At 28.8% G+C, this 15550-nt stretch overlaps 2 protein-coding genes across 3 annotated transcripts in view; both read right to left on the minus strand.

Moving 5' to 3' along the window:
* The window catches only part of LOC111625236 (lysophosphatidylcholine acyltransferase 1-like), a 29522-nt gene extending 26987 nt beyond the window's left edge, over window positions 1–2535 (minus strand). Inside the window, exon 1 of the mRNA XM_023368329.1 lies at window positions 2436–2535. The gene's annotated coding sequence lies outside the window, so the exon portion shown is untranslated. The remainder of the gene's footprint in view (window positions 1–2435) is intronic.
* Window positions 2536–5736: 3201 nt separating this feature from the next.
* On the minus strand, window positions 5737–11084 carry LOC111625238 (lysophosphatidylcholine acyltransferase 1-like). Of its 2 annotated transcripts, none has more exons than XM_023368332.1 (4): window positions 10880–11084; window positions 9419–9514; window positions 6513–6658; window positions 5737–6041 (listed from the first exon to the last, which is right to left on the minus strand). In XM_023368332.1, exons 2-4 carry the CDS (start codon window positions 9506–9508, stop codon window positions 5864–5866), a joined length of 414 nt encoding a protein of 137 aa, XP_023224100.1. In that variant the 5' UTR covers window positions 9509–9514; window positions 10880–11084; the 3' UTR covers window positions 5737–5863. The 2 variants fall into 2 exon arrangements, with proteins under 2 accessions (XP_023224100.1, XP_023224101.1); XM_023368333.1 differs by having other exon boundaries at window positions 10979–11083.
* Window positions 11085–15550: the final 4466 nt, after the last annotated feature.

Genomic DNA, 15550 nt, shown 5'->3' on the forward strand with positions numbered 1-15550 from the left:
AGTCTAGCAAAAAAGGAAAAACTGTCAGAGCTAGTAAAATTGAACACAAGACTAGACAAGAAGCGTATTACAGAAAACAATCATTTTATTTTATTTGTTTTAGTTGCATTAAGTGCTTATTTGCTGATTGAAAAGGTTATATGGCTGTTATTTTAGGTATCAAACATTTTTCATTTATTTGATAAGACATTCTCAGGTTTATATCCTTATAAACTTCAAAGTGTGTGTGTTTCCAATAAATCTGAAACTTTAACAATACATGTCTTACTAGAGAAAAGTTTATTTACCAAATCTGTATTCTATTATTTGACACTTCACTCACAAGCTAACAAAAGACAATTTTTCAAAATGCATACTTTTGAAAAATTTTCTTTTCTTCTTAGATGCATTTCTTCAGTATGAAAAAAATTAAACTACAGTAAACCCCCCTATAACGCAGTAGATACTTTCCGCTTTTTAAGAAATTCATGTTCTACGAGTCCTTAAATACATGAGCCAATCACAAACCGGCACGTATGTACTATATGGACTACGGCTGTTTGAAAGGTTTTCTTCCATAAAATTAATCGATTCTAGACTAATTCGACTCAACATTTCCAAAATACGTATAATTTTTTGGGAATAATCCATATAAACTATGCTATAAACAAAAAATTGTAGGATTACTTACCGAGTGTGTACCGTTCGGCGGAGTCATTGTTTAAGCTTGTTTTCATCTTGGAGCAGCGCATCAAACGACAGGTGAATGTTTTCTGATAAATTATTTTTCTGCGAAAAATTTGCTGAACTTTGGAGACATCATTAATATAAATATACTTTTTATGGCCGTTAAATAATAAATGGTTTTTAGTAGGTCTGCTGCTCGTTTAAACTCAATGGTTTGTGCATGTCCGCTATTAGTCTAGATTTGACCAATCCTGTCGCGACACGAGTTGGCAATGACGTTTTACCGCATTTTACAAGTCTCTTTTAGCGTCTTTATACGAATACAGTCGCAATTTTTTGGCCTCAATATACGAATCCGCATTATATGAACCCGTTTTATAGGGAGTCTACTGTATATAAATTGCTTCAATAAGGAGCGAATCCTGGCCAAAATTTTTGGGCATGATGAAAGTTATAATAAGAATACAGTTGATTTTACAAATATGCGAGCCGTTCACAGCCCGGCACACATATTTGTGAAATTTAAGTAACTTGTACAACATGGAATTCATATAACATGGAATTATCAACAGTGTTATAGGGGGGGTCTACTGTAATAGACCTATCTCTAGCACTAAACAACAGACAGAAATGCTATTTGGTGTGAATAAGAAAGTATGGACTACTATAAAACCTATTATATTTACAAATGAAATATATGAAATATATTATAATGAGAAAGTATTAAAAATTTATGATGATAATTCAGATTTTGTGAGCCCTTGACACTGGGGGCCCAGGGCTTAAGTCCTATTAATCTCTATATAGATCTGCCCCTCTACATAATACATGTATACTGACTGGGTACCGCAAGCTTTTGATACAATCTGGATGTGTTAAATGCTTCAAATGTCATCATGCGAATGCACTTGATTGCTGTGGCAAACCTCTATACAAGCAAGTGATCAAGTTCCTGCAAGCATGGCACTGACTTAAAATGGTTAGCCACTAGCTGTCAATGAAAAAGCAAACACAAATGATAAACAAGTTTACACGTTAGAATAAATTACTATTGGCATATTTGTTCTCATATAAAAAATATATTGACAGTCAAAACTTTCTCTTAAGCATGTGTCGCATGCTAAGCAAGCCAGAGAATTTGCCCCCAGCTTCAATGTACATGTATAACATTTTTGACAATTCCAATCTCTCATTTCCCATCAGCTATTCAGGTCGTTTTAAATTTTAGTCTGTTAATCCTGAATTCTTAAATTAAACAATCTAATAATTACCATTGCAAATTTGTGATGATTTTTTAAAATTCCTCTCATTCATCTTTGGCTTCCTTCTTATGTCTGTCTACATTGAGAATCATATCAACTATTACATTCCTTTGCAGGGATGTAATAGTTGATGTGAATCATAAGAAAAAGGGAAAAGAAAGCAAAGATGAATGAACAATTTAAAAAATGCTGTCATGAGTTTAAATGTATAATAATATAACCAAGTATTTGGACTTTCACCAACATATTAATATTTGGTATGTGTCAACATTCTCCAGAGTATATTGACACTCTCTAATTTCAGTCTTTCATGGTAACAATATATATATATATAATTGTAAAATATATTGCAAATTTTTGCAATATAGTTTGAAAATGCTTTAATGCAATTAAAAATCCAGATTAAAAGTAATATCATTCTAGACTTTAATTACATTAAAGAATTATAACAAACAAAACTGTTTTGTGTATCTATAAACAAAATAAAAGGAATTGCATTCTACTTACCTTAATTTTTTCAAATTTAGAAAAATTCACTCTATGAAGAAATGGATTAGGTATATCCTTCACAGCATCATCTAATATTTTACTTGCCATTTTGATCTGAAGTAAAAAAGACACACACAAAAATACTGTTTNTCTAATACAGCACTAATTTTATACATTTCTTGTGAAAGAAACATTTCTTATTCAACGGCCATAAAAATTATTTCTATTAATGATGTCTTCAAAGTTCAGCAAATTTTTCGCAGAGAAATAATTTATCAGAAAACGCGGCCGCCGTTTGGTGCGCTGCTCTGCGACGAAAACAAGCGTAAGCAACGGTGTAGTCGAACAGTGCACATTCGGTAAGTAATCCTACATTTTTTTGTTTATAGCATAGTTTATACGGATTATTCCCAAAAAATTATACGTGTTTTGGAAATGTTGAGTCAAATTAGTCTAGAATCGGTTAATTTTATAGAAGAAAACCTTTCAAACAGCCTTAGTCCGTAAACTTCACACGTGTCGGGCTGTGATTGGCTCATGTATTTAAGGATTCCTACAACGTAAAATTCTTATAAAGTGGAACGTATCTAAGCGTTATAGGGGGGGGTCTTCTGTACATCATTACGACATTAAAGTGAAGCGAGAATAATTTTTACGACATACTATACCAAAATAAATGAAAATGTACCTAAAAAATTTAGGGTGCAGTGGGCTGCAGGTTGGACATCCGTGCTCTAGATGCACTGCTTTGAAACATGAGTTTATTGATGTTTACTAGCAGACTACATTTATGCTACTTTCAGATAGATATATATAATTTCTCATTTAGCATAATACTAAAAAAGTGCCAAATTTACTTCAAAGAAAATAAAGAGCCATTGCATCCAGATCATCTGAGTCTTTTACCATTCCTTCATCAAAATCAGTGCAAGAAACAGTTTTCCAGCAGGATAATGCTGCAATCCATGATAATGACGTGGTTGACAGCTAAAAACATTGAAATGCTTGAGTGGCCTTCCTGCTCACTTGACCAAAACATAATTGGAAATTTGTGGGCAACTATAGTTAGCTACGTTTATACACAATCACCAATTCTTGACAGTCAACAAGCTGAAAGTTACCGTTATTGAAGCATATGAAAGTGTAATCATGATACCATTCAAAATCTTGTTATGAGCATGCCCAATAAGACTGCAGAAGTTATTGTAAAAGAGATCATGACACAATATTAAAATATATTTATTTGATGTTATATGAAAAACAGCAAATTTATCTTTTTTGTAGTAAAATTTATATATTTGTTAATTTAAATGAAATAAAGCAATTCATTTAACAATTAAATCCAATATTCATGTGTAAATAGCAATATAGTATCACATTATCCAAATTTATAATTTTTTGGCAATGTTATAATTATGAAATTAACTTTAGCAGTTATCACTACTATGGATCTGTTCGATTAGAACTGTTAAGACTGATAAATGTAGCATTAATAGCTGATGATACAGTAAGACCCTGCTTAACACGGGGGATGCGTTCCTAGTCGATAAAGCGCTAAACAAAACAGTGTTAAAAGAGGTCATTTTAACATAGAGTAAATAGGGATAGGGAAAACACGACCAAAAATAGAAAAATTTTACTTTAAGTTATTTTTGTATTAATTTGTATAATAATATATGTTAAATAACACAAACATATGCACACAGAAATGTATAATAATATATTAATTAGTTCATTTTTTCTATATTAATAGTTCATTTTTTGTGACAAAGGTCCTGACTTTTGTGAAATTCTTGCTTTTTTGCAATAAAGTGGTGAAGTTTCATTTGTCGCTTTTTTCTTTCCTTAAGCAAATGTTGGTAGCAGAAGATTGCATCCAAAATGCCTCATTTTGCTTTTGCACTCCTTTCAAAATCTTGATCATTCACTACAATTTAATCAATGATTTCAGTTATCATTACAGTAGAACCCCTCTAATCCGTCACCTTTGGGACTGGGGGTATGGTCGGAACGCAAAAAAGGTCAAATTATCAGAAAAAAGTAAAATAAACAATCTTCCCCTTTGTCCAGTCTTTGTAGCACTGCTAATTTTTCATTTAATGAAAGAGTAACGTGGTTACGTTTCACTCCTGACATGTTGAAAACACACACAAAACTGTACATGTACACACAATGTAAAACATGTACTGTAACGAACACAGAAAAACGCCACGGACAGTGAGTCACCGATGAGTCGGGACAAGTTTCTGGACTCCGACCACGGTCAGATTAACCGGAGTGACGGACTAGCCGAGGGCAGACTAGAGGGGTTCTACTGTACTAAACTTTTACTAAGAAAATCTGTAGAGAAATTTTTTCGTGCATAACTTTAGTTTGTGCATTTATCAGTTAATTCTTGCCAAGCGAAGCCAATATTGCCTATGGCATCCATGATGTTATATTTTTTCCAAAATTGCACCAAACAAAAGAATAGATTTAAAGAAATTACACCTTTTTGCCACTTTTTTCTGATTGGTTCATGTTCATAAATAATCGTATTATGTATGAAGCTATAAAATTCCGCAATAATTTAAATCAGTAAATTTTGAGCTTTTTTTTAGGCTTCAAGCAGATGGTGTTATATCAAATCAGCATTAAGCAAGGCAGCATTAAGTGGGGTCTTACTGTATTTGAATTCTTATTTTCTGCAAATGATACATTTTGCATTTCCAGAAAACAAAATTAATGCATATACAATTTTTTTCTATTTTTCAATAAACTTTTTACAATGAAAACTAAAGAGTTCACTTGGAGAAGATTAAAATGCTTACAAACTCCATTCATTCTCAAAAAATTTAGTTTATGCATCACAAAAATTCAATCAATCACTGACATGTCAGCTGATATTCTTTTTTCTTCTAGCTAATAATTAAACTTATTTCTAATAAATAATTATGTCAAGAAGACCAGTTGAATACTCTTAGTCCATAGAAATAATCACAAGCACTACTTTCAGAGACTATATTTTCTATCATGTATTCACATACATGATAGAAAATATACAGAGTCTCTGAAATGACAGAAAACTTGGCCAGAGTCATACACAGGAATTTTTGAACAAAAGAAATGTGCCTACTTTTATTGCTCTTTGTTCCTAGGTCTACGAAAACACTTGTGGTAATAACATTAATGTGCTGGCCATGACAGTACTAGTAAGATATACAGTACAGTAATAAAAAGATGACTGGAATAAAGCCAAATAATATTAAAACCTTCATTAATTTTAAATGTGTAATTTAAATAAATAAAAATATGCAAACTCTACAACTAAAAAATACACTAAAACAAAATACTAACTAGAAAATAAAAACTAATTGCTAGAAAAGGAATAAGATTAAATCTAAAGAACATTTGTTACATTAAATATCTAAATCTACTACTAGTGATAAGTTTTTTAAAAAGTGCATTTAAGATGCTATCAAATGTATTCTTACTTCCAAACATATAGCAAATACCCACAACTGCCCTTGATGGAGCAAATGTGCAAATGTATACTTGTCAATAAAAATATTCAAGTATATATGTTGAACAAGGACAATAATGGGAACATAATGAGGTGAAATCTTCAGCAGATGATTAAAAAATCTGTATAAAAGTCAAGTGTCAAAATATTAAGAATTCATAATTATAAAATATATTAAGCCAGAGTTCAACAAACTTTAAATAATTTTTAATGCATTAAATGTTTAAATGCTATTATGGTAAAAGCCAAATAAATTTATAAATTAAAGAATCATACATAATTTTCTAGAAAATTAATAGTTAAAGTAATGTACATTTTATATTTGTTGAGCTCTGAAGTATATTAAATTACAACAAAATTTTCTAATTATTAACATTAAAAAAATAAAATGATGATAATATAATTAAAATTTTAAAATTACTTTTAAAAATTAAAAGAAAAATAAAAAGTGTATAAATGTATCAATATACATTTATATTCATATTTTAAAAATCTTCATTTACTCAAAAAATTGAAATTTTAAATTAATTCATCCCAATTAGAATTATACACTATAAATATAAAACAAGATTCTATAATATTAAGTAACTCACTTTCTCCAACCAGACATAGGTTTCTCTTGAAATTCTTTTTCTGATAAACCAATAAAACCAATTGATGTCAAAAGCCATGCAGTCATTAGAAGAATAATCATAATGATAAAACGAATGGGAAATATTGTGAATGTCATTATCCATATCTACAAATGATAAAATTTATTTAAAACATATGTTAATTATTACAAATTCTTCTGTGTTTCCAGAAAATATTTAAGTATCAAACAAAACAAATCAATTATACTAGCTCTATGACGGCTTTTCCTTTTTCGCTAGACTTATTACATCAGACAGAAAGAGGACAAACTTTAGAAAATCATATCTTAATTTCCCTTAGTATGCATTTCAGACATTAAGACCCTTTTCATTTATATCACATGGAGTTGAAAAGGAACTTAATGTCCAAAATGCATACTCAGGGAAATAAAGATATGATTTTCTAAAGTTTGTCTTCTGACTGGTGTAATAAGTCTAGCAAAAAAGGAAAAACTGTCAGAGCTAGTAAAATTGAACACAAGACTAGACAAGAAGCGTATTACAGAAAACAATCATTTTATTTTATTTGTTTTAGTTGCATTAAGTGCTTATTTGCTGATTGAAAAGGTTATATGGCTGTTATTTTAGGTATCAAACATTTTTCATTTATTTGATAAGACATTCTCAGGTTTATATCCTTATAAACTTCAAAGTGTGTGTGTTTCCAATAAATCTGAAACTTTAACAATACATGTCTTACTAGAGAAAAGTTTATTTACCAAATCTGTATTCTATTATTTGACACTTCACTCACAAGCTAACAAAAGACAATTTTTCAAAATGCATACTTTTGAAAAATTTTCTTTTCTTCTTAGATGCATTTCTTCAGTATGAAAAAAATTAAACTACAGTAAACCCCCCTATAACGCAGTAGATACTTTCCGCTTTTTAAGAAATTCATGTTCTACGAGTCCTTAAATACATGAGCCAATCACAAACCGGCACGTATGTACTATATGGACTACGGCTGTTTGAAAGGTTTTCTTCCATAAAATTAATCGATTCTAGACTAATTCGACTCAACATTTCCAAAATACGTATAATTTTTTGGGAATAATCCATATAAACTATGCTATAAACAAAAAATTGTAGGATTACTTACCGAGTGTGTACCGTTCGGCGGAGTCATTGTTTAAGCTTGTTTTCATCTTGGAGCAGCGCATCAAACGACAGGTGAATGTTTTCTGATAAATTATTTTTCTGCGAAAAATTTGCTGAACTTTGGAGACATCATTAATATAAATATACTTTTTATGGCCGTTAAATAATAAATGGTTTTTAGTAGGTCTGCTGCTCGTTTAAACTCAATGGTTTGTGCATGTCCGCTATTAGTCTAGATTTGACCAATCCTGTCGCGACACGAGTTGGCAATGACGTTTTACCGCATTTTACAAGTCTCTTTTAGCGTCTTTATACGAATACAGTCGCAATTTTTTGGCCTCAATATACGAATCCGCATTATATGAACCCGTTTTATAGGGAGTCTACTGTATATAAATTGCTTCAATAAGGAGCGAATCCTGGCCAAAATTTTTGGGCATGATGAAAGTTATAATAAGAATACAGTTGATTTTACAAATATGCGAGCCGTTCACAGCCCGGCACACATATTTGTGAAATTTAAGTAACTTGTACAACATGGAATTCATATAACATGGAATTATCAACAGTGTTATAGGGGGGGTCTACTGTAATAGACCTATCTCTAGCACTAAACAACAGACAGAAATGCTATTTGGTGTGAATAAGAAAGTATGGACTACTATAAAACCTATTATATTTACAAATGAAATATATGAAATATATTATAATGAGAAAGTATTAAAAATTTATGATGATAATTCAGATTTTGTGAGCCCTTGACACTGGGGGCCCAGGGCTTAAGTCCTATTAATCTCTATATAGATCTGCCCCTCTACATAATACATGTATACTGACTGGGTACCGCAAGCTTTTGATACAATCTGGATGTGTTAAATGCTTCAAATGTCATCATGCGAATGCACTTGATTGCTGTGGCAAACCTCTATACAAGCAAGTGATCAAGTTCCTGCAAGCATGGCACTGACTTAAAATGGTTAGCCACTAGCTGTCAATGAAAAAGCAAACACAAATGATAAACAAGTTTACACGTTAGAATAAATTACTATTGGCATATTTGTTCTCATATAAAAAATATATTGACAGTCAAAACTTTCTCTTAAGCATGTGTCGCATGCTAAGCAAGCCAGAGAATTTGCCCCCAGCTTCAATGTACATGTATAACATTTTTGACAATTCCAATCTCTCATTTCCCATCAGCTATTCAGGTCGTTTTAAATTTTAGTCTGTTAATCCTGAATTCTTAAATTAAACAATCTAATAATTACCATTGCAAATTTGTGATGATTTTTTAAAATTCCTCTCATTCATCTTTGGCTTCCTTCTTATGTCTGTCTACATTGAGAATCATATCAACTATTACATTCCTTTGCAGGGATGTAATAGTTGATGTGAATCATAAGAAAAAGGGAAAAGAAAGCAAAGATGAATGAACAATTTAAAAAATGCTGTCATGAGTTTAAATGTATAATAATATAACCAAGTATTTGGACTTTCACCAACATATTAATATTTGGTATGTGTCAACATTCTCCAGAGTATATTGACATTCTCTAATTTCAGTCTTTCATGGTAACAATATATATATATATAATTGTAAAATATATTGCAAATTTTTGCAATATAGTTTGAAAATGCTTTAATGCAATTAAAAATCCAGATTAAAAGTAATATCATTCTAGACTTTAATTACATTAAAGAATTATAACAAACAAAACTGTTTTGTGTATCTATAAACAAAATAAAAGGAATTGCATTCTACTTACCTTAATTTTTTCAAATTTAGAAAAATTCACTCTATGAAGAAATGGATTAGGTATATCCTTCACAGCATCATCTAATATTTTACTTGCCATTTTGATCTGAAGTAAAAAAGACACACACAAAAATACTGTTTACTTTTAATAATCTTTACAAAAATTATTTGACGAAACATTTATAAAATATATTTAAACATAATTAAGCAATGTAAATGTAAATAAGTTTAGATATTTATATAAACACGCGTTATATACATTGTTGTGCCACTTATCAACTCAGTTTATTAAACTAATTATATAAAGTAAATTGATTATCAATCTACTTTATAAAATTTAAACAAAATTGCTAATTTAAACAAACATTTTGTATAACTCATCAAAACTTCATTAATGCCAAAAGACAGTGATCATAAACTTTTATTTGATAAAATCTGGCACGACAAAATAATAATTTATTCTATATTTTTCTCATTGTATTTGTTTAATATCAGCACAACTATATTTTGGAAAAGTTTTGTCTCTGCTTACAAATAAAATTGCTACTAAATGTTTATATAATCCACTAATCACAGATGGATAAGTGCAAATATAAAATTTTTTATGTGACATTCAACTCCCAAAATGCTCCATAACTCCATTAAGAACCACTGCTCTAAGAAATTAGCTTTTTATGTCTATGTATTTAACATTAGTGCTAAAACTAATAAGAGATTTACTGCAGTTGAAAGAAATTGCACTTAGTTTTATATAGTTCATAATAGAATAGTTCTCAATTTCTCAATAGTTTTGAATATATTTTATAATAAAAACAGCAAATGTGTTTAAACCAAAAATTTAACAATCTGCTGTTTAAAATTATTTCAGTTTTAACCATCTACCTTGTTGAAACACTTCAGTTTCTAAATCTTCCATTATTTTAGGCATATGAATCATTTGGTACAAGAAAACTTAAAAAAACATAGCTTCATGAGAAAAGAAAATGCAAATAAAGTAATTAAAATTGTTTTGTCTTACAAATACAAGTAAATATCCTTTTTTCAATAAATTTGATTTTATCATGTAATTTACTTTTATCAGATATTTGTTTACTAAAAAATAAAAACTAATATCAATCATTAAGCTATTATTAAATCAATTTTATTAAGTCCAAGATTTGATAAAATTGATTATTTAAAAAATTCTTCCATAAAAAAAAATAAGATTTTAAATTCCATTTAAAATCTTATTTCAAACTGTTGATAACTGAAGAAATCCTTTCATAATCTATATAACTTGAAGTGAATAGGATTTTTCTTCTGTAGTTTCAATTATAAACACTAATTTATAAAGCTTTACATAAAAGAGGAATCCAAAATTAATGCTTTATAATCTCACATAAAAAAAATATTAAAATTTTTTAATTTTTGAAATATTAACTTGGAAATTTGAAAACAAAAGCATGCAGTTTGTAAAAATAAATTTACTTACATCTAATTTATTTCTTAAAGTAGTAATGAAACAAAATAATTACAAGAGGATCTTGTTTAATAGCTAAACTAAACTATGATGAAATATAAATCCACCAACCAGTGTCAAACACCAGACAGCTGATACTAAATTTATATTATCAAGTAGAAATATTTATTCAATAATAAATTTTCATGAACTTGAGAACTGTTCTCACAATGCTCATATTTATAATTTTGGTACTTCATAATAAGTGATAAATAATTTATCAATACTAAATGTTTGTGCTATCTCTTTTAGTGATAGGCTACATATGAATTAATTATTTACAAAATATTTTTTTACGATTTAAAATAATTATATTAACAAATCTTGGTTCTTGAGGATTCATTTTAATTCAATTTATTTAAATCAATAATTTTTCTTTCCAAATTATTCTCAACTTTTATTATTAACTTTGTTAAAAAATAATATGTTTACTTGACATTTAAATATAGTAACTTATCATTACATTTATCAAATTTATAAATATAAGTTAGATATGATAAAATCATCAAACTCATAAATCCACTTTCAATATGATAAAATAAAAACAGATACAAAGTTTGATGGATATTCTTTTGAAAACTATCTTCTGAAATCAATATAAATACATTTTTAAGATATTCCTAAGATGAATTAAAAACTACTTTGAGTGTTAATACTTTTCTAACTGTTTGAAAAATTCATAATAAATTTCCAAGATTAGGAAATAAAACTTTAAGAAATAGTATTGTAAAATATAAATAAACTGTAACCTCAGAATAATACATAGAATAATAACCTCAAAATAATATAGCTTTTAAAAGATGTCAATAAAATCATAACAGCACAGTAATAATAAAAATTTAAATTTATTGATAAAATACTATATTTCTTATGAGAATTTTAATAAATTTACATTGTATCAAAACCACACACATCAACATTAACAATCAATTGGAAATAATTCACTAATTAGGTTATTAAGAATTCAACTGAAATTATGATTTTTACATTTATATTCACTTGGATAAAGTAAAAACATGGAAAATGAAGAAATGTTTATTGAAGAATTAATCCATTAATTAATTAAAGATTTTGGAAAAATAGTTGCATACAAAAGTGAAAATTATGGAAAACAGAGAATTTAGACTAACCACTAAAAAAGAAAAAATTTCACGCATATCACATCACTTACACAATTGTTGCATTTCTTTTTCATAGAGTTTCCTGTAAAACTGAAGAATTAAGACAAATATTTATAAAAGTTATACTAAACAAAAATTAAAGTATCCAAATAAGATCACTTCAATAGGAAAACTAAGCTTTACTAGTTTCTTTATATGATGCAGAAGTTAGAAGAAATCAGTTAATTAAGCACTATCGGCACTGGGATCTGTTGAACTGACAATATCTGTTCTAAGGAAAGTTCAACCTGTATTAAATGAAACCCAAAGATAGAAACCATACAGAGATTTGTATTTATAAAATAAAATAAAAACGTATAAAATTAATTATGTAAAATGAATATAAGTTTGAAATAATCTTTTCAATAATTTAAACAAGTTAATCATCATGCTTCTGATTTTTCTCTCTCATTTACAATAGCTGAAATGCATACTTATATAAAAACCATATATTTTATTTAAAATTTCTAAATATTTTTTCTTATTCACAGCACTTCAGTTTTCATAAAGTATTAAAAGCCTTTATAAATTATTAGTATAAATTAAAAGTATTAATCATCATTTAAATATATTTTTCCAACAGAAAAAATTTAAATAAATATTGTATATAATTATAGCAACTTTATTGATCTACCATCTGTATTATTATATTCATAAACATTGTCAAATAAATTAGCCATTATTACAAATTAGTCAAATAAATTAGTCATAAACCTACCCACTGTATATACCCTCCCAGTCCATGGATCCATATCGTATAAGATGGCGGAATTCCAAGCTTTAATAAGAAGGGCTTATTTATATTGTGACAGAGTCAGAGACAGAACTAAAGAAGTGGATAGAATACTGCAGATGGCTCAGACCCTGGGTTACAAAAAAGTGCAATTGTAGGAATGGTTAGGAAGTATGAAATGATCATAGAAAAAAGAACCTTAAGTAATATTCCTACTAGGCTCACGAAATTTACTTATAATAGCAGTATGAACAGTATTATGAAAGAAGTTGCTGGAAGAAAGGAATCAAGAATGGTTTTAAGAAGTCCTGAATTTGTATAGGATCTTGAGAAATGATAAGGATAGTATCAAAGGAGAGGAGAAAGCAGAGGTGTGTAAAATTCCTTATAAAAACCTGCAACTGGATGTTAAAAAAAGACGATATTGGCATCATCACCAGGAACTTGGGCATAAGGCTCAAGAAGCATAGATATACCATAAGAAAAGGGTCTAATGCAACGATTTTGTCCCAAATGGCGCAGGCCCAAGGCTCTGTGGTGAGGTGGGACGAGGCAACCATTATCAAACCTCTGTCTTCCCCAACTTTAGTAATGATGGCGGAGAAGATTGAAATATATAGAAATAGGCTACGAGAAGGCTGTTTAAACGAAAGATGCTGAAAGCCTGCCATCAGCATGGAAATTCATGGTTAAGAAATTTACTAGGAATTCAGACCAAAGTTAATTATATTTGAAGATTTATGTTATTTTTTGCTTTGTTTTATCTTAGTTTTATCTATTTTTGTATTTTTATATATTCTTCCATTGTTGTTATTCTCTTGTAAAAAATTTTTGATTTAAATTTTTGTATTCTATTCATGGAACAGATTCACTCCAATTTCATTTTCGATCTGAAGATAGCCTGTTAATAGGGCTGAAAATGTTTGTTTTTTCAATATGTATTTCTCGACAACAATTTTTGTTGTCGAGAAATACATATTATTGAAATACAATTTGTTTCAATTTGTTTCAAATCAGAAACAAAACACTTTTTTGTTTCTGATTATTGGTTCAACAAGAATTCAATATTTAAAAATCATATAGATAAGTTTTGTAAATATTTATGTATTATCAGCATATTTTACAGATTTATATAAAAATGCATGTTGTAAAATCAATCTAAGCATGCATAAAAGTATTTTAAAATTCAAAACAGTGATAAATGTCAAAATTTAAGTGACAGTTTATAATAAAAGATTTATTGACAATACAGTAGAACCTCGATTATCCGGACTAATTGGGGATGAAGGTANGTGAGTCACCGATGAGTCGGGACAAGTTTCTGGACTCCGACCACGGTCAGATTAACCGGAGTGACGGACTAGCCGAGGGCAGACTAGAGGGGTTCTACTGTACTAAACTTTTACTAAGAAAATCTGTAGAGAAATTTTTTCGTGCATAACTTTAGTTTGTGCATTTATCAGTTAATTCTTGCCAAGCGAAGCCAATATTGCCTATGGCATCCATGATGTTATATTTTTTCCAAAATTGCACCAAACAAAAGAATAGATTTAAAGAAATTACACCTTTTTGCCACTTTTTTCTGATTGGTTCATGTTCATAAATAATCGTATTATGTATGAAGCTATAAAATTCCGCAATAATTTAAATCAGTAAATTTTGAGCTTTTTTTTAGGCTTCAAGCAGATGGTGTTATATCAAATCAGCATTAAGCAAGGCAGCATTAAGTGGGGTCTTACTGTATTTGAATTCTTATTTTCTGCAAATGATACATTTTGCATTTCCAGAAAACAAAATTAATGCATATACAATTTTTTTCTATTTTTCAATAAACTTTTTACAATGAAAACTAAAGAGTTCACTTGGAGAAGATTAAAATGCTTACAAACTCCATTCATTCTCAAAAAATTTAGTTTATGCATCACAAAAATTCAATCAATCACTGACATGTCAGCTGATATTCTTTTTTCTTCTAGCTAATAATTAAACTTATTTCTAATAAATAATTATGTCAAGAAGACCAGTTGAATACTCTTAGTCCATAGAAATAATCACAAGCACTACTTTCAGAGACTATATTTTCTATCATGTATTCACATACATGATAGAAAATATACAGAGTCTCTGAAATGACAGAAAACTTGGCCAGAGTCATACACAGGAATTTTTGAACAAAAGAAATGTGCCTACTTTTATTGCTCTTTGTTCCTAGGTCTACGAAAACACTTGTGGTAATAACATTAATGTGCTGGCCATGACAGTACTAGTAAGATATACAGTACAGTAATAAAAAGATGACTGGAATAAAGCCAAATAATATTAAAACCTTCATTAATTTTAAATGTGTAATTTAAATAAATAAAAATATGCAAACTCTACAACTAAAAAATACACTAAAACAAAATACTAACTAGAAAATAAAAACTAATTGCTAGAAAAGGAATAAGATTAAATCTAAAGAACATTTGTTACATTAAATATCTAAATCTACTACTAGTGATAAGTTTTTTAAAAAGTGCATTTAAGATGCTATCAAATGTATTCTTACTTCCAAACATATAGCAAATACCCACAACTGCCCTTGATGGAGCAAATGTGCAAATGTATACTTGTCAATAAAAATATTCAAGTATATATGTTGAACAAGGACAATAATGGGAACATAATGAGGTGAAATCTTCAGCAGATGATTAAAAAATCTGTATAAAAGTCAAGTGTCAAAATATTAAGAATTCATAATTATAAAATATA

Source organism: Centruroides sculpturatus, unplaced genomic scaffold, assembly GCF_000671375.1.
Source record: "Centruroides sculpturatus isolate CEXI.00-Female unplaced genomic scaffold, Cexi_2.0 scaffold317, whole genome shotgun sequence".
NCBI classification, from domain to species: Eukaryota; Metazoa; Arthropoda; class Arachnida; order Scorpiones; family Buthidae; genus Centruroides; species Centruroides sculpturatus.